Source organism: Rhinoraja longicauda, chromosome 13 (genome assembly GCF_053455715.1).
Source record: "Rhinoraja longicauda isolate Sanriku21f chromosome 13, sRhiLon1.1, whole genome shotgun sequence".
Lineage (NCBI taxonomy): Eukaryota > Metazoa > Chordata > Chondrichthyes > Rajiformes > Arhynchobatidae > Rhinoraja > Rhinoraja longicauda.
The window spans coordinates 49,758,734-49,776,995 of record NC_135965.1 but is presented as its reverse complement, the minus strand read 5'-3'; the positions used below and the strand labels follow the sequence as shown (position 1 = coordinate 49,776,995).

Here is an 18,262-nt window from a genome sequence, read left to right as displayed (position 1 = left end):
GCTCATTGGCCCACTCTGCCTACCCTCCCTCGGTAACAGGCCGCTCATTGGCCGCACTGTCCTCCCTCCTCTGGCAAAAAGGCCGCTCATTGGCTCACTCTGCCTCCCCTCCCCTGGCAACAGGCCGGTCATTGGCTCATTTGACCTGCCATCCCTTAGTAATAGGCCTCTCATTGGCTCATTCTGCCTCCCTCCCTCAGTAACATTCGGCTCATTGGTTCACTATGCCCCCCTCCTTTAGTAACAGGTCCTCATTGGCCGCACTGAACGTCCTCCCTTAGTAACAGGCCGCTAATTGGCTCACTCTGCCTCCCCTCCCTTAGTATCAGGCCGCTCATTGGCTCATTCAGCCCCCACTCCCTCAGTAACAGGGCCGCTCATTGGCCGCACTGAACTTCCTCCCTTAGTAACAGGCTGCTCATTGGCTTACTCTGCCTCCCCTCCCTTAGTAATAGGCCGCTCATTGGCTCACTCAGCCCCCACTCCCTCAGTAACAGGGCCGCTCATTGGTCGCACTGACCCGCCCTCTCCTGGCAACAGGCCGCTCATTGGCCCACTCTGCCTCCCCTCCCTTAGTAACAAGCCGCTCATTGGCTCGCTCAGCCCTCGCTCCCTTAGTAACAGGCCGCTCATTGGCGCACTCATCCATCTCCCTGATTAACGGGCCGCTCATTGGCTCACTCTTCCCGCCCCGCCCTTAGTAACAGGCCGCTCATTGGCTCACTGTCCTCCTTCCCCTGGCAACGGGCCGCTCATTGGCTTATCTGTCCTCCCTTCCCTTAGCAACAGGCCGCTCATTGGCTCACTGTCCTCCCCTCCCTTAGTAACAGGCCGCTCATTGGCTCACTCTGTCCTCCCTCCCCTGGCAACTGGCCGCACATTGGCTCACTCTGCCCTCCCTACCTTAGTAACGGCCGCTCATTGGCTCAATGTGCCTCCCCTGCACCTAGCAACAGGCCTTTCATTGGTTCACTCTGCACCCCTCCCTTAGTAACAGGTCCTTATTGGCCGCACTGAACCCCCTCCCTTAGTAACAGGCCGCTGATTGGCTTACCGTCCTCCCTCCCCTGGCAACAGGCCGCTCATTGGCTCACTCTGCCTCCCCTCCCTTAGTAACTGACCGCTCATTGGCTCACTCTGCCTCCCCTCCCTTAGTAACAGACCGCTCATTGGCTCACACTGACCCCGTCTCCCCACCGGGTGACGGACACAAACCTGTCCTGGTCTCCGCCAGCCCGGGCCCTTTAATCCCGTTCTCCGTTGTGTTTTTACTTCAGTTTGCAACATTTGCAGTCTCTTGCACCCTCGCCAATGGCAATACAGGCAGGATGTGCATCAAAGTGAGCACAAACAAGCGTGCATTGTGCAGCTGCAACCACCAGAGCAGTTTGCATTGTGGATGCACAGCATGGGAACCTGCATGAAACATGAGAGTAGTCGATTGATGATATAGGGGGGGGGGGGGGGGGGCGGGGCTCGTTCTCTGCAGCCCCCCCCCCCCCGTCCCTGGCATTTGATGATATGGGGAGGGGGCTCGTTCTCTGCAGCCCCCCCCCTTGGCGTTTGATGATATGGGGGGGGTCGTTCTCTGCAGCCCCCCCCCGTCATTTGATGATATAGGGGGGGGTCGTTCTCTGCAGCCCCCCCCCCTTGGCGTTTGACGAAATAGGTGGGGCTCGTTCTCTGCAGCAACTCCCCGCCTCCCCCCCTTTAACCTTTGTGTGGTGCTCCCGGCCAATCAGCTGCTTGCCCTAACCCAAGATGGCGGCGGGCGGCTTCACTCCGCTGTCGGCGGGGGAAGAGTGAAGATGGCGGCGCTGGGTTTGCTGCGGGCCGCGGCGGCTGCCCTGGGCCGCTCGGTCCCCCGGCCTCCCGGAGCTGTGCGGCAGCGGCAGCGGCTGGCGAGCGCGTCCCTGCTCCTACTCCGGCCCGGCCCCGGGGGGGCTCACGGTGGTGAGGCCGGCCTTGTCCGGGGGGGGGGGGGGGAGGTGATGGGGAATGAAGGGGGGTTGACCTTGACTGTCGGGGGCAGCTTAAAGGTGGAGAGGGGAGCGTTAGAAGGTTCTAGAAGGCTTGGGAAACAGGTTTATTGTTGTCTTCTGTGCATCTTGGAACAATTCGCCCTGGGAAAACAGGCCCTTCGGCCCAACTAACCCGTGCTAGCCCAGATGTCCCACGTTTGGCCCATTTCCTTCCAACCTATCCTTTCCTATCCTATCCATGTACCCCATGGCAGCCCACATGTCTCTTTGAAGTTGTTCCAACCCCCCCCCTTGCCTCAAAGTCATTAGCATCACACAGCGTGGAAACAGGCCCTCGTTCTGGCCCAACTCGCCCATCCCAACCCAGATGCCCCATCGCCACACTAGTCCCACCTGCCCACATTTGGCCCGTTTCCCTCTTAAACCCATCCTATCCACGTATCCCTGTCCAAATCTGTCTTTTAAATGCTGTTATAGTCCTTGCCTCGTAGTCATGTAGTGTGGAAGCAGATGCTGGACCAACATGCCCCATCTACACTAGTCCCGTTTGGCCCGTTTCCCTCCAAATGTCTCGGGAATGCTGTTATATTGTCATGTTGCTTCATTGTCATGAGTCATGCAACGTGGAAACAGGCCCTTCAGCCCAACTTGCCCCCAATGACCAACATGCCCCCATCTACACTCGTCTCACCTGCCCGCATTTGGCCCATATTCCTTTAAACCTTTCCTGTCCATGTACCTGTCTAAATGTATTTGAAATGTTTTTTGTATCTGCCTCAACTACCTCCTCTGGCAGCTCGTTCCACGCACCCTCCACCTTCTCTGTGGAAATATTTTTCCTCAGGCTCCTATTAAACCTTTCCCCACCTACCTTAAACAAGTCTCCTGTGGTAGATAGATGCAAAGTGCTGAAGTAACTCTGGGCCGGGTCTCTGGAATGAGAAAGTGGGATAACAGAACCAGTGTGAATGGGTTATCGATGGTCTGTATGGACTCGGTGGGCCGAAGGGCCTGTTTCCACGCAGTTTCTCTTTACTAAACTAAACTATCAAATCATGGCTGGTTCTGACAATTAATTCTCTTTTTCTCCTGATAGTTGTGCCCATTATTTCCCTTAATGTTACAAATCTCAGTTTAGCTTTATATAAATTCAGTGACTGATCACCCACGTGTACACTGCTAAAAGGCGTACACTGTACAGTTTGTTTCTGAGATGCTTATTAGATCTTTTCATTGTTTCAAAATTTTTGTATTTCAGCTGCAGTTCGCTACGGAAGTCAAGGGAAACAAATGTTTGTTGTCAAGTCCAGTCAATATTATGACCGTCGGTTTTTGCGTCTCTTGGTATGTATCCAAGTCGTGGCTGAATTTTGTTAAATAATCCCCGTTTGTGAAAAATTCATCATGATGTTAAAATGTATGTAATTGGACATTTACAGAGATAGGAAAGGTTTAGAGAGACATGGATCGAATGCAGGCAATCGGGACCAGTTTAGATGGGGCATCTTGGTTGGTATAGGCGTTGGGCTGAAGGGCCTGTTTCCATGCTGTATGACCCAATGACTATTCTTTGGTTCATCATAATGCTGGCACTTAATACCGAAAGCTTTCAGTTGTTAATTAACTGTGTGAATATAATGTATATTCAACGAACATCCATAAAAAGTTGAGAGGGAGATGTGCGGGCTAAGTTTGTTTTTAATATGGAGAGTGAGAGGCACCAGGTACATGTTGCTTCGGGAGGTGGTAGAAGCAGATGTACCTGCGAGATTTATGAGGCCTATGAACAAAAGGGGAATGGAGGGAAATGTGCCAATTGCAGGCAAATGTGATTAGATAGATAGCATCGTTGTCGGAATGGACACAATAGGCCGAAGGGCCTGTTCCTGTGCTGAACTTTTCTATGTCCTATTATTTGTAAAGTGACTATGGACCAAAGACTGCCTATTACGCCATCTCGGATTACTAGTATAACCAATGTGTTCACATTGAGTGTGTAGGAAGAAACTGCAGATGCTGGTTTACATTGAAGATAGACCCAAACTGCTGGAGTAATTCAGCGGGTCAGGCAGCATCTCTGGGTAGAAGGAAGATGTTGCTTGTCCCACTGAGTTACTCCAGCATTTAGTGAAGATATCTTCAATGTTCGCATTGAATAATTTTCTTTTTTTAGATTTCTTGTGTAAATGTGATCGGCAGATTTGTTTTATACTGTCCTCTGAATTTTTATACAGTAAACCCTCGTTATTATGAAGCTGTACACGAGGGATTTTGGTTAAAGCGCACTGTCTCTTGAAGAACATGCTGCTAGTTCCACTGCGGATGCTGGTGAAATTGACAGGGCGTTGAAATTGACAAGGCGTTGAGATTGACAGGGCGTTGAAATGAGTATAGGAGCAAAGAGGTCCTTCTGCAGTTGTACAGGGCCCTAGTGAGACCGCACCTGGAGTACTGTGTGCAGTTTTGGTCTCCAAATTTGAGGAAGATATTCTTGCTATTGAGGGCGTGCAGCGTAGGTTTACTAGGTTAATTCCGGGAATTGCGGCACTGTCGTATGTTGAAAGACTGGAGCGACTAGGCTTGTATACACTGGAATTTAGAAGGATGAGAGGGGATCTTATCGAAACGTATAAGATTATTAAGGGGTTGGACACGTTAGAGGCAGGAAACATCTTCCCAAGTCCAGAACCAGGGGCCACAGTTTTAGAATAAGGGGTAGGCCATTTAGAATGGAGATGAGGAAAAACTTTTTCAGTCAGAGAGTTGTGAATCTGTGGAATTCTCTGCCTCAGAAGGCAGTGGAGGCCAATTCTCTGAATGCATTCAAGAGAGAGCTAGATAGAGCTCTTAAGGATAGCGGAGCCAGGGGTATGGGGAGAAGGCAGGAGCGGGGTACTGATTGAATATGATCAGCCATGATCACATTGAATGGCGGTGCTGGCTCGAAGGGCCGAATGGTCTCCTCCTGCACCTATTGTCTATAAATTGACAGGGCGTTGAAATTGACAAGCAATCGCTTCGATCGATGTTTAACTCTATTAAACAACGTAACAAACAGCCTTTAGTATTTTTATTTGCAGCAGCAAAGATACATTTTTAGCTGTTGTAAAGGACTTTGTATTTGAAAACAACTTGTTTCACGGAGTGACTGACCGCTTGGTGGTTAGAGTGCGCAGCGGTAGAGTTGCTGCTTTACAGCGAATGCAGCGCCGGACACTCAGGTTCGATCCTGACTACGGGTGCTGCACTGTAAGGAGTTTGTACGTTCTCCCCGTGACCTGCGTGGGTTTTCTCCGAGATCTTCGGTTTCCTCCCACACTCCAAAGACGTGCAGGTATGTAGGTTAATTGGCTGGGTAAATGTAAAAATTGTCCCTAGTGGGTGTAGGATAGTGTTAATGTGCGGGGATTGCTGGGCGGCATGGACTTGGAGGGCCGAAAAGGCCTGTTTCCGGCTGTATATATATGATATGATATGATATGATAGAGTAGATTCCTTATTCGGTTATAGTGGACAATCAGCAATAACGTACATCCCACCCATGTGGTGCGTTAAAACGAGGATTTACTGTCTTTGCTTCTGTGTTCTTCGGTATTCATCAGTTGCTGTACCGATATCTTGGAATTTGATAAAACTCTCAAGCTTCTCTTCTCTTCCTTCCCCCTTTAATTAACTCCTTTAAAACCTGCCCTGCTTTCGAACACTGGTGTTAACATGTGCTTATAACTCAATGCCAAATTTTATTTAGTAAAGCTTCCATGAGGAGCATCTGTAGGTTTTTATGATGTCCACATTGTCTAATGCAGGCTGAATTGATGAATTGCGTTTAAATGCCTTTTGTTGAGAACAAGGTGTCTTGCTGGATTTCTGCTGCCTGCTGCCAGAGAGGTTGTTGCGAATTGACCTCCTTTGTCGATACTTATTTAGCATTCTATCCATAGTAATAGCAGCAACGATTATTCTTCCCTTGAGATCACTAAATTAATGTTTGAAACCTTTAAAACATGAATAAAAAGGCACTTCTAATTCTGCTATCAATTTCCCCTGCAGAGATTCTATATTTTATTGACTGGAATACCAATGGCGGCATTAATCACTTTTGTCAATATTTTTATTGGTAAGTATCTTGCAATAGTAATCATTTGGGATACAGAACACAGTTTGAAATAAAGCTAAAAGTTGACTTGACGTAAAATATAAAGGAATTTTCACATCATTTCTTAATTAAAGACAGCTTAATCTCTTTAATTCAGAAATTTCTCTCGTTTCAAGTGTCGAGAGTGTTTAATCGTCATATGGACTGAAACGCAACAATGAAATTCTTATATTTTAAATTGTTAAAATATGTTCAGAGATGCAGCTTTGAAACAAGCCAAAATGTGCAAGAAAGAATTGCAGATAGATGCTGGTTTTAAATCGAAGGCAGATGCAAAATGCTGGAGTAACTCAGCGGGACAGGCAGCATCTCTGGAGAGAAGGAATGGGTGACGTTTCGGGTCGAGACCCTTCTTCAGTCATCACCCATTCCTTCTTTCCAGAGATGCTGACTGTCCCGCTGAGTTACTCCAGCATTTTGCGTCTACCTTCGATGGAAAGAGGCCATTCAGCCCACTGAGTTCATGCTGACCATAGATCGCCCATTCGCATTAGTTCTATGTTACCCCACATTCTCATCCATTCCTTACACACTCGGGGGAATTTACAATTAATTTACAAACCTGCACGTCTTTGGGATGTGGGAAGAAATCGGGATACCTGGAAGACACGGGGAGAACGTGCAAACTCCACACTGACAGCGCCTGAGGTCAGAATTGAACCCCGGACTCTGGTGCTGTGAGGCAGTGGCTCCACCAACCGCGCCCTGGATGGCTAAGCAAAATTAAACAATGGACAATAGACAATAGGTGCAGGAGGAGGCCATTCGGCCCTTCGAGCCAGCACCACCATTCAATGTGATCATGGCTGATCATTCTCAATCAGTACCCCGTTCCTGCCTTCTCCCCATACCCCCTGACTCCGCTATCCTTAAGAGCTCTATCTAGCTCTCTTTAACGTTTAATAATATATAAAGTATGTATAGTGGAGCAGTGTAAAACCACATTTATTCCACTTGGAGGGGAGAAACTCATTTAAATGTATCACCAAGAATTGACTTCGTTCAGGTTAAGTTTGTTTACTCCCAAAATATAGACAAATTGAATGGTGCGTTTATTGCATTTTGCAGGTACTGCCGATCTTACGGAGATCCCAGAGGATTATGTCCCGGAGCACTGGGAATACCACAAGGTCAGGACCCTTTTTCAAGCACTCATTTAAAAAATTCTTGCATTTATTTCAAGAGGGCTAGAATACAACAATGGGGATGTGATGCTGAGGCTCTGTAAGGCGCTGGTCAGGCCATACTTGATGTATTGTGAGCATATTTGGGCCCTGTTTCTGAGGAAGGATGTGCTGGCTCTGGAGAGGTTCCTGAGGAGGTTTACAAGAATGATCCCAGGAATGAGTGGGTTAACATATGGTGAGCGTTTAATGGCACTGGGCCTGTACTCTTCAGAAGGGTCTCGACCCAAAACACCACCCATTCCTTCTCTCCTGAGATGCTGCCTGACCAGCTGAGTTTCTCCAGCAGTTACTACATATTTTAGCATGTTTTGTTTTTCCTTGCAGCATCCCATAACCAGGTGGATTTCACGAAGGCTCTATGACCCACCTGAGAAGGGCTATGAGAAAATGATGGCCCTCATCGCAATTGAAGCAGGGAAAGCAGACCTGAGGTAAGAAGCAGCAAACTTCCAGCAGCATTTTCTTTTTTACTTTTGGGGTTATATGTATTTCAAAATGTGTGCTGAAACTCCAATCTTTGCATACATCAAACGGCAGTGTTGGTATCAACCTGCCAAACACCTTCAAGAAAGTATGTCGTTCTTGTTTGAAAGTTATCATGTTGAAGACTTACAATATTGGTATGTACCAGAGTAAGTCATTTAAATCTCCAGCCCTTGTTGTTTCTAATTTTGAACGAATGAAGGAATGATACTTTATTGTCACGGCGGAATTCTTTGATTTGCATAATCGAGGTATGCAAAGAGTCTCCACATAAAGGGCGACGCAAAGTTACAAAATATCCCAAGCCGGGTCCTCCTCTGTTCTCCTCCCCCCCCCCCGTGCCATGGGGTTCCCCCTACACCAGGTCTCCTCTGTTCTCCTCCCCACCCCTCACGGTGATTCCCCACCACCGGGTCCTCCTCTGTTCTCCACTCCCCCCCCACGGCAGTCCTCCCATGCCAAGTCCTCCTATGTTCTCCCCACCCCTCATGGTAATTTCCCCTCCACCGGGTCCGCCTTTGTTCTCTCCCCCCCCCCACGACGGTCCCCCCCATGCCAGGTCCTCCTCTGCTCCCCCCCCCCCCCACGACGGTCCCCCCATGCCAGGTCCTCCTCTGTTCTCCCCCTCCCCACAGTGTTCCCCCCCACGCAGAGCCCTCCTCTGTTCTCGGTGTCACATCTGGCCAAATTTTCTTGACCAAATGCATGCATCTAGGAACAGCTTCATCCCCTGTGACAATCGAAAAGAGCTGGTAGAATGGAAGCTGTTTATTGTAAAATAGTTTCTGGTTTGAAAGCTGGTGACTGTTCACAGCTTATTCCTCAGCTGTGGGATTCATTGCCACAGACGGCTGTGGAGGCCAAGTCAGTGGATATATTTAGATAGATAGATTCTTGATTAGTGCGGGAGTCAGGGAGAAGGCAGGAGAATGGGGTTAGGAGGGAGAGATAGATCAGCCATGATTGAATGGCAGAGTAGACTTGATGGGCCGAGTGGCCTAATTCCTCTCCTATCACTTCTGAACTGTTTGTCTTTGATTACAGGCTTAAACAACTGGAGGTGCGGAGGCTGATGAGGGAGAGGGGAGACGGTGCCTGGTATCAGTATGAAACCCTGGATAAGAATTTAATTGATAACTCTCCAAAGTCAAGCCCAGACTACTAAGTGGACAAAGATTGCTGGATAATAATATTCACCAAAACCAAGAATGTATGAAGACATTGTTCAATAAATTATCACGTATCTGTTTGCATTATCATTACTTTGACAAAATATTTGTATACATTATTAGTTTTATACATTATTACATGAAATTTGTATTCATTATTCATCAAAGAACTGCAGATGCTGGTTTTCACCAAACACAGACCCTAGGTGCTGGAGTAACGGGCAGCATCTCTGGAGAACACAGATAGGCGATGTTCCTGCTGTTTCGGGATAAAGGGTCCCGATCCTCCTATCCAAGTCCTCCAGAGACACTGCCTGACCCGCTGAGTTACTCCAGCACTCTGTGAAACGTCACCCATCCATGTTCTCCAGAGATGCTGCCTGACCCGCTGAGTTACTCCAGCACTCTGTGAAACGTCACCTATCCATGTTCTCCAGAGATGCTGCCTGACCCGTTGAGTTACTCCAGCACTCTGTGAAACGTCACCTATCCATGTTCTCCACAGACACTGCCTGACCCCCTGAGTTACTCCAGCACTGTGTCTATCTTTCCTTTCGAGATACAGTGCAGAAACAGGCTCTTTGGGCCACTGAGTCCGCGCCGACCAGCGCTCACCCCGTACACTGGCACTATCCCACACACTCGGGACAGTTTACGACTTACGGAAGCCAATTAACGCACAGACCTGCACGTCTTTGGGATGTGGAAGAAAACCCAAGCGGTCACAGGGAGAAGTGTGTACAAACTCCGCACAGACCACCTGGAATCAGCGTGGAACCCGGGTTTCTGGCGCTGTGAGGCAGCAACTCTGCCGCTGCACCATCCGCTGACCGTTCTTCAGACGGGACCCGAAACGTTGCCTCTCCATTCCCTCCACAGATGCTGGAATGGTGAGGTAGGTGCAGGACAAAACCTAACACGGTGAACACGGGTGAGGATGGGTTGGAGTCAGTGACAGGCTAGAGATGGAAAAGTGACAAAAGCATGTCAGGTAAGGAGTGTGGAGGTGTGAAATGTAAACCTGGATGGTGGGATATGGATAGAAGGGCACTGGGAAAATAGGAGGCAGTTCTACCATCATTTCTTTCGGACAGGAAAGATGCCTGGTGATACCTGCCACCTTATTCATATGGGGATGCTGGTTCAGACCGATAAAGCAAGCTTTAGTTTAGAGATACAGCGTGGAAACAGGCCCTTTGGCCCACCGGGTCCGCGCCGACCAGCGATCCCCGCACACTAACACTATCCTACACACACTAGGGACAATTTTTACATTTACCAAGCCAATGGACCTACATACCTGCACGTCTTTGGAGTGTGGGAGGAAACAGAAGATCTCAGAGGAAACCCACGCAGGTCACGGGGAGAACGTACAAACTCCGTACAGACAGCACCCATAGTCGGGATGGAACCCGGGTCTCCGGCGCTGCATTCGCTGTAAGGCAGCAACTTTACCGCTGCGCGACCGTGCCACCCTATCCAGTCAGCGGAAAGACAATACATAATTACAACCAAGCCATTGAGTTGGATCATAATCTCATCTGGGGATTGGCATTGAAGGCTGGACATGTCAAGGATGCAGCCTGTGACTGATTTGTTTAGGGGAGCATCACGTTAGGTGATGAACACAGTTTTAAAAAAAGTTTTGGAGATACAGCGTGGAAACAGGCCCTTCAGCCCACTGAGTCTGTGCCAACCCGCGATCACCCCGTACAATAGCACTATCCTACACACTAGGGACAATTTGCAACTGAAGCCAATTAACACACAAACCCGCACGTCTTTGAAGTGTGGGAGAAACCCGGAGCACCCGGAGAAAACCCACGCCGTCACAGGGAGAACGTGCAAACACTGCACAGACAGCTACCCGAGATCAAGATTGAAGTTGGGTCTCTGGCGCTGTGAGGCAGCAATTCTACCGCTGCGCCACCGTGCCGCCTCTGAAGGACTCTATGATCAGTTGTCAGAACTCTGGGCTGCAAATTATGTCGCATACCGTATTAAAAGTGGATTTACGTGTGCTTCAGTGCTTATTTCAGAAGATTGAAAGTGACTGAAATGATCAATGTTAGCTAGTTCTCCTGAAACAAGTTCAGTGTGTCACTGCCCTCTGCTGTAAGACTTCCCGCATGGCAGCTCATCAATTTTATTTTATTTCCAGTTAGATTTAAAAAAACACGTAGCTAGATAACTCTGTATCACAAAATGCTGGAGTAACTCAGCAGGTCTGAAGAAGGGTCTCGACCCGAAACGTCACCCATTCCCTCTCTCCTAGATGCTGCCTGTGGGGAAGTAGTTGTTCCTGATCCTGGACGTGACAGTTTTCAGGCTTCTGTATCTTCTTCCCAGTGGCAGTGGTGAAATGAGTGTGTAGCCAGGGTGGTGTGGGTCTCTGCTGATTCTGGCTGCCTTGTTAAGGCAGCGCCTCCTGTAGATCCCTTCAATGGTGGGGGGGGGGGTCAGGGCCGGTGATGGACGGGGCAGTGTCCACAACATGTGGTCAAAGGTGACCAGGAGCCAATGCCACCAAATGGTCAACGTCAACAGCAACTCACTCCCCCAATCCAACCCACCAGGGACAACTTCACCTGTGGGAGGGTCTGCACCTCAAGGATAGACCTGGTCAGCCAGAGCAGGAGATACAGCCACAGACGAAACTTTCTCCGCTCCCAGCAGAACAACCTCAATGTTTTTAGTTCAGTTCCGTCACTGCACGGTAACAGGCCCCTCGGCCCACTGAGTCCGCGCCGACCAGCGATCCCCACACACCAACACTATCCCACACACACTAGGGACAATTTACAATTTTTACCAAGCCAATTAACCGCCAAACTGTACATCTTTGGAGTGTGGAAGGAAACGGAAGATCCCGGAGGAAACCCACGCAGGTCACGGGGAGAACGTGCAAACTCCGTACAGACAGCACCCATAGTCGGAATGGAACCCGGGTCTCTGGCACCGTGAGGCGGCAACTCTACCGTTGCGCCAACGTGCCGCCCATCATCGCCCACAGATGGATACCTGCCAACTGCAACGTTATTTTTTTCCATCTTGCTAACATTACTTCTAGATTGACACAGTCGCGAATTGTTATCATTCTCACCATAGTTTAAAAATATATAGTTTAGTTTATTGTCACGTGTACCGAGGTACAGTGCAAAGCTTTTTTCTTGCGTGCTATCCAGTCAGTGGAAAGACAATACATGATTACAATCAACCAGTAAATCAATTACAATTACAATCAGTCTGAAGAAGGGTCTTGACCCGAAACGTCACCCAATCCTTCTCTCCACAGATGCTGCCTGACCCGCTGAGTTATTCCAGCACTCTGTGAAACGTCACCTATCCATGTTCTCCACAGATGCTGCCTGACCCGCTGAGTTACTCCCTCCAGCACTCTGTGAAACATCACCTATCCATGTTCTCCACAGATGCTGCCTGACCGGCTGAGTTACTCCAGCACTGTGTGTCTGACTGCCCTCTGAACCTTGGTAACATTCACCTGCACTCATTGGTAATTCACAGCGACCAATAAATCTCCCCACGTGTCAATGACTCTCCAGGAAACCTGATGCTGGCCTGCTGCCCGACGACTCACACTCTCTCCACATGCTGCAAGGCAAAATAGTCCTCACAGATTGGCGGTGTAAAAAAAACAACTTATAATGGCTTTCCCAGCTTCTGCGCGCAGTGAGGTAAACAGATTTGCTATGTTGCAACCCCAGTCCTATTTTGCACTGATAGGGTAGACAGTCAGGACCTTCATTCCAGGTTGGAAATGTCAAGGACTAGTTAATTTAGTTTATTGCCACGTGTACTGAGGTACAGAGAAAAGCTTTTGGTTCAAGATTCAATTTATTGTCACATGTACCAATGAAGGTACAGTGAAATGTGAGTTACCGTACAGCCATACTAAGTAAAAAGCAACAAGACACACAGCCACATAAAGTAACATTAAATGTAAACATCCACCACAGCGGATTCCACATTCCTCACTGTGATGGAAGGCAATAAAGTTAAATCATCTTCCTCTTTGTCCACCCGCGGTCGGGGCTGTTGAACCGTCCGCAGTCGCCGCTGCCGACCGTCCGAGGCCCTCGCGTCGAGGCGATCGAAACTCCCCGCGTCGGGACGGATGAAACTCTCTCCGCGGCACGGTGTGATATCCAGTCAGCGGAATTTAGAAGATTGAGGGGGGATCTTATAGAAACTTACAAAATTCTTAAGGGGTTGGACAGGCTAGATGCAGGAAGATTGTTCCCGATGTTGGGGGAGTCCAGAACAAGGGGTCACAGTTTAAGGATAAGAGGGAAGTCTTTTAGGACCGAGATGAGAACGTTTTTTTTCACACAGAGAGTGGTGAATCTGTGGAATTCTCTGCCACAGAAGGTAGTTGAGGCCAGTTCATTGGCTATATTTAAGAGGGAGTTAGATGTGGCCCTTGTGGCTAAAGGGATCAGGGGGTATGGAGAGAAGGCAGGTACGGGATACTGAGTTGGATGATCAGCCATGATCACATTGAATGGCGGTGCGTACAGGCTCGAAGGGCCGAATGGCCTACTCCTGCACCTATTTTCTATGTTTCTTCAAATTTGGAGACCAAAACTGCACACCGTACTCCAGGTGCGGTCTCACCAGGGCCCTGTACAACTGCAGAAGGACTTCTTTACTCCTGTACTCAGATCCTCTGGTTGTGGAGGTTGCGTTTGAGAGTGAAGGCACAAGTGTAAGTGTGAGTGTGTGTGTGAGAGTGTGAGAGAGAGTTCTCTCTCCCAGTTGAGTTGACTGGATAATGTCCCCACTGAGTCTCTCTCCCTCTCTCCCTCCCTCCCAGTCACAGGCACGTCAGTGGGTCTGATGGCACATGTTTAAAAATAGTGAGTGTCCCTGCCTCCTCCCCCTCTCCCTCTCCCCCCCCCCACCATCAATGCCTTGAGCAGCATTCTGGGTGGGGAATGTCAGCATGGCTGCGGACATTGGCGAGCTGCTGGTCCCGTTCATGCCAACCATCAGGGTCCCTCGGTCTGGGGACCGCGTCTACAACAGCGAGTGCGCCTTCTCCTTTGACTCGCCAGTGAGTAGAGTCGCAATCCAACCCACCCCCAAGCCCCCAACACCCCCCCTCCCAACCTCCTCACCCCCCAACCTCCACCCTCCAACCCCCCAACCTCCACCCTTCCCACCCTCCAACCCCCACCAGGCTCCCTGCTCCCCTCTTCCCCAGAGCTAAGGTGTAGTGAGTGGGCTGCAGGTCCTCACTGACCACAGTGGACACCCCCCCACCCCCCCACCCCCCCACCCCCGCCTCTCCCACTGCCCGGGCACTTACACAGCAAGGGAAGATTCACACAGAGAGGGGGAGGGAGGGAGAGGACAGAGAGAGGGAGAGGGAGAGAGAGAGGGGGAAAGGGAGAGGGGGAGAGACAGAGGGGGGAGAGAGACAGAGGGGGAGAGAGACAGAGGGGGGGGGGAGAGACAGAGGGGGAGAGAGACAGAGGGGGAGAGGGAGAGGGGGAGAGGGAGAGGGGGAGAGAGACAGAGGGGGAGAGGGAGAGGGGGAGAGACAGAGGGGGAGAGAGACAGAGGGGGAGAGAGGGAGAGGGGGGAGAGAGAGAGACAGAGGGGGAGAGAGACAGAGGGGGAGAGGGAGAGAGGGAGAGGGGGAGAGAGACAGAGGGGGAGAGAGGGAGAGGGGGAGAGAGACAGAGGGGGAGAGGGAGAGGGGGAGAGACAGAGGGGGAGAGAGACAGAGGGGGAGAGAGGGAGAGGGGGAGAGAGAGAGACAGAGGGGGAGAGAGACAGAGGGGGAGAGAGACAGAGGGGGAGAGAGGGAGAGGGGGAGAGAGGGAGACAGAGGGGGAGAGAGGGAGAGGGGGAGAGAGAGAGACAGAGGGGGAGAGAGGGAGAGACAGAGGGGGAGAGAGAGAGAGGGGGAGAGAGAGAGAGACAGAGGGGGAGAGAGACAGAGGGGGGGGAGAGACAGAGGGGGAGAGAGACAGAGGGGGAGAGAGACAGAGGGGGAGAGAGACAGAGGGGGAGAGAGACAGATGGGGAGAGATGGAGAGGGGAGAGAGGGAGAGGGGGAGAGAGACAGATGGGGAGAGAGGGAGAGGGGAGAGAGGGAGAGGGAAGGAGAGAGGGAGAGGGAAGGAGAGAGGGAGGAAGGGGGAGAGGGGGTGGAATGCAAAGTGCGCTGTATGTAGGTAGATCTGTGTCAGGCTTCTGCTGGTGTTTACAGAGGGCGAGAATTCCGCCTAAATAACGAGGAGAATTAAAGGGGAAAAGTGTGGGGAGAATTTAATTTTAAAAAATGAACCAGTCCGGGTTGAACTTTAAAGCTGGGAAGCGAATGTACAAATAACTGAGTTTGTTTGGACAATTCCTTTGGAGAGAAAAGTCAAAGCGAGAGGAAAGTGTCTTTTAAAACTCGGGCAAGTTGTCAAGGCGGAGTGTGAGTGGGGTGTGTATGTTACAGTGGGCTGTGTGTGTGTGTGAGTGGGCTGTGTGTGTGTGTGAGTGGGGTGTGTGTGTGTGTGTGAGTGGGGTGTGTGTGTGTTACAGTGGGCTGTGTGTGTGTGTGTGAGTGGGGTGTGTGTGTGTGTGAGTGGGGTGTGTGTGTGTGTGAGTGGGGTGTGTGTGTGTGTGAGTGGGGTGTGTGTGTGTGTGAGTGGGGTGTGTGTGTGTGTGAGTGGGGTGTGTGTGTGTGTGAGTGGGGTGTGTGTGTGTGTGAGTGGGGTGTGTGTGTGTGTGAGTGGGGTGTGTGTGTGTGTGTGAGTGGGGTGTGTGTGTGTGTGAGTGTGTGTGAGTGGGGTGTGTGTGAGTGGGGTGTGTGTGTGTGTGTGAGTGGGGTGTGTGTGTGTGTGTGAGTGGGGTGTGTGTGTATGAGTGGGGTGTGTGTGTGTGTGAGTGTGTGTGAGTGGGGTGTGTGTGAGTGGGGTGTGTGTGTGTCAGAGTGGGCTGTGTGTGTGTTACAGTGAGGTGTGTGTGAGTGGGCTGTGTGTGTGTGAGTGGGCTGTGTGTGTGTGTGTGTGAGTGGGGTGTGTGTGTGTCAGAGTGGGCTGTGTGTGTGTTACAGTGAGGTGTGTGTGAGTGGGCTGTGTGTGTGTGAGTGGGCTGTGTGTGTGTGTGTGTGTTACAGTGGGCTGTGTGTGTGTGTGTGTGTTACAGTGGTGTGTGTGTGAGTGGGCTGTGTGTGTGTGTGAGTGGGCTGTGTGTGTGTGTGTTACAGTGGGCTGTGTGTGTGTATGTGTTACAGTGGTGTGTGTGTGAGTGGGCTGTGTGTGTGTGTGAGTGGGCTGTGTGTGAGAGCTGATGGGCTGGGCTGGGCTGGGGGGTGGGGGTGAGCCAGCAGTTATTAATATCCCGCTCCCACTGGCTGCCATCTCGGGTGTCGCCTGAGTGTTTGACACGGTTCTGATTCTGAGCTCAGAGACCAAGTGCAGAGGTTTCAGAACCTCGGGTCGGTGTTAAAACACCCGCTCCCCCCCCACTGACCGGGATCGTGGTCTTCGTTGGTGGTTGTCACCTGTGGGTTTAGTCTGTGCTGTAAATGTGCTGGGGACATTAGCAGTGAAAGTGGGCCATGTGTACACGCCTTCAAGAGGGGCAGCTGAGGGGAAATATCCCTGTCCCGGGTTACCCACCCTATCCCGGGTTACCCACACTATCCCGGATTTGCCACCCTGTCCTGGGTTAACCACACTATCCCGGGTTAACCACTTTAAACCGGGTTAACCACCCTATCCCAGATTAAGATTCCTGTCCCGGGTTAACCCCCCTATCCTGGGTTAACCCCCCTATCCCGGGTTAACCCCCTATCCCGGGTTACCCCCTATCCCGGGTTAACCCCCTATCCCGCGTTAACCCCCTATCCCGGGTTAACCCCCCTATCCCGGGTTAACCCCCCTATCCTGCGTTAATCCCCCTATCCTGGGTTAACCCCTATCCCGGGTTAACCCCCCTATCTTGGGTTAACCCCCCTATCCCGGGTTAACCCCCCGATCCCGGGTTAACCACCCTAACCCGGGTTAACCACCCTGACCCGGGTTAATCACACTATCCCGGGTTAACCTCCCTATCCTGGGTTAACCCCCCGATCCCGGGTTAACCACCCTATCCTGGGTTAACCCCCCTATCCCGGGTTAACCCCCCTATCCCGGGTTAACCCCCCTATCCCGGGTTAACCCCCCTATCCCGGGTTAGCCCCCCTATCCCGGGTTAACCCCCCCTATCCCGGGTTAGCCCCCCTATCCCGGGTTAACCCCCCTATCCCGGGTTAACCAATCTATCCAGGGTTAATCACCCTATCGCGGGTTAACCACACAATCCTGGGATAGCCCCCCTATCCCGGGTTAACCCCCCTATCCCGGGTTAGCCCCCCTATCCCGGGTTAAGATTCCTATCCCGGGTCACCATCCCATTCGGAACCATTTGGCTTGCATTACTAACGGAATAAATTCTCGGAAAAGAGAGGGGGAATTTCTATCATCAGAGGGTGGTGAATCTGTGGAATTCATAGAAACATAGAAAATAGGTGCAGGAGGAGGCCATTCGGCCCTTCGAGCCAGCACCGCCATTCAATGTGATCATGGCTGATCATCAAAAATCAGTACCCCGTTCCTACCTTCTCCCCCTATCCCCTGATTCTGTTAGCCCTGAGAGCTCTATCTAGCTCTCTCTTGAAAACATTCAGAGAATTCAGCGGTAGAGTTGCTGCCTTACAGTGCTTGCAGCGCCGGAGACCCGGGTTCAATCCCAACTACGGGCGCCGTCTGCACGGAGTTTGTAGTTCTCCCCGTGACCTGCGTGGGTTTTCTCCGAGATCTTCGGTTTCCTCCCACACTCCAAAGACGTGCAGGTTTGTAGGTTAATTGGCTCGGCAAATGTAAAAATTGTCCCTCATTTGCATAGGATAGTGTTAGTGTGCGGGGATCGCTGGTCGGCGCGGACCCGGTGGACCGAAGGGGCTGATTCCTGCTATATCTCTAAACTAAACTAAACTATAGGTCTCGACCTGAAACCTCACCCATTCCTTCTCTCCCGAGATGCTGCCTGACCCGCTGAGTTACTCCAGCATTTTGTGTCTACCTAAACTAAACAGAGGGCCAATTAACCAACAAACCTGCCCGTGTTTGGAATGTGGGAGGAAATATAAATTGAGATCAAGCATTATTTATGAAATTGCAATTATTTGTCTATCTTTTCTCTTGACTCCCTCGTCTATCATCAATCATCTTTGTATTTCCCCAAATTTCTATTCTGTTGAAACTCCAGGAATCAGAAGGT

At 50.7% G+C, this 18,262-nt stretch overlaps 1 protein-coding gene across 1 annotated transcript; it reads left to right on the top strand.

Annotated features, from left to right (window-relative positions):
• The first annotated feature begins 1,761 nt into the window (after positions 1–1,761).
• ndufb5 (NADH:ubiquinone oxidoreductase subunit B5) lies at positions 1,762–9,055 on the top strand. The gene is given in 7 exon segments (XM_078410095.1): positions 1,762–1,786; positions 1,789–1,953; positions 3,241–3,326; positions 6,033–6,099; positions 7,207–7,268; positions 7,650–7,756; positions 8,853–9,055. Coding segments are annotated over 7 exon segments (633 nt in total). The 3' UTR covers positions 8,974–9,055.
• Positions 9,056–18,262: the final 9,207 nt, after the last annotated feature.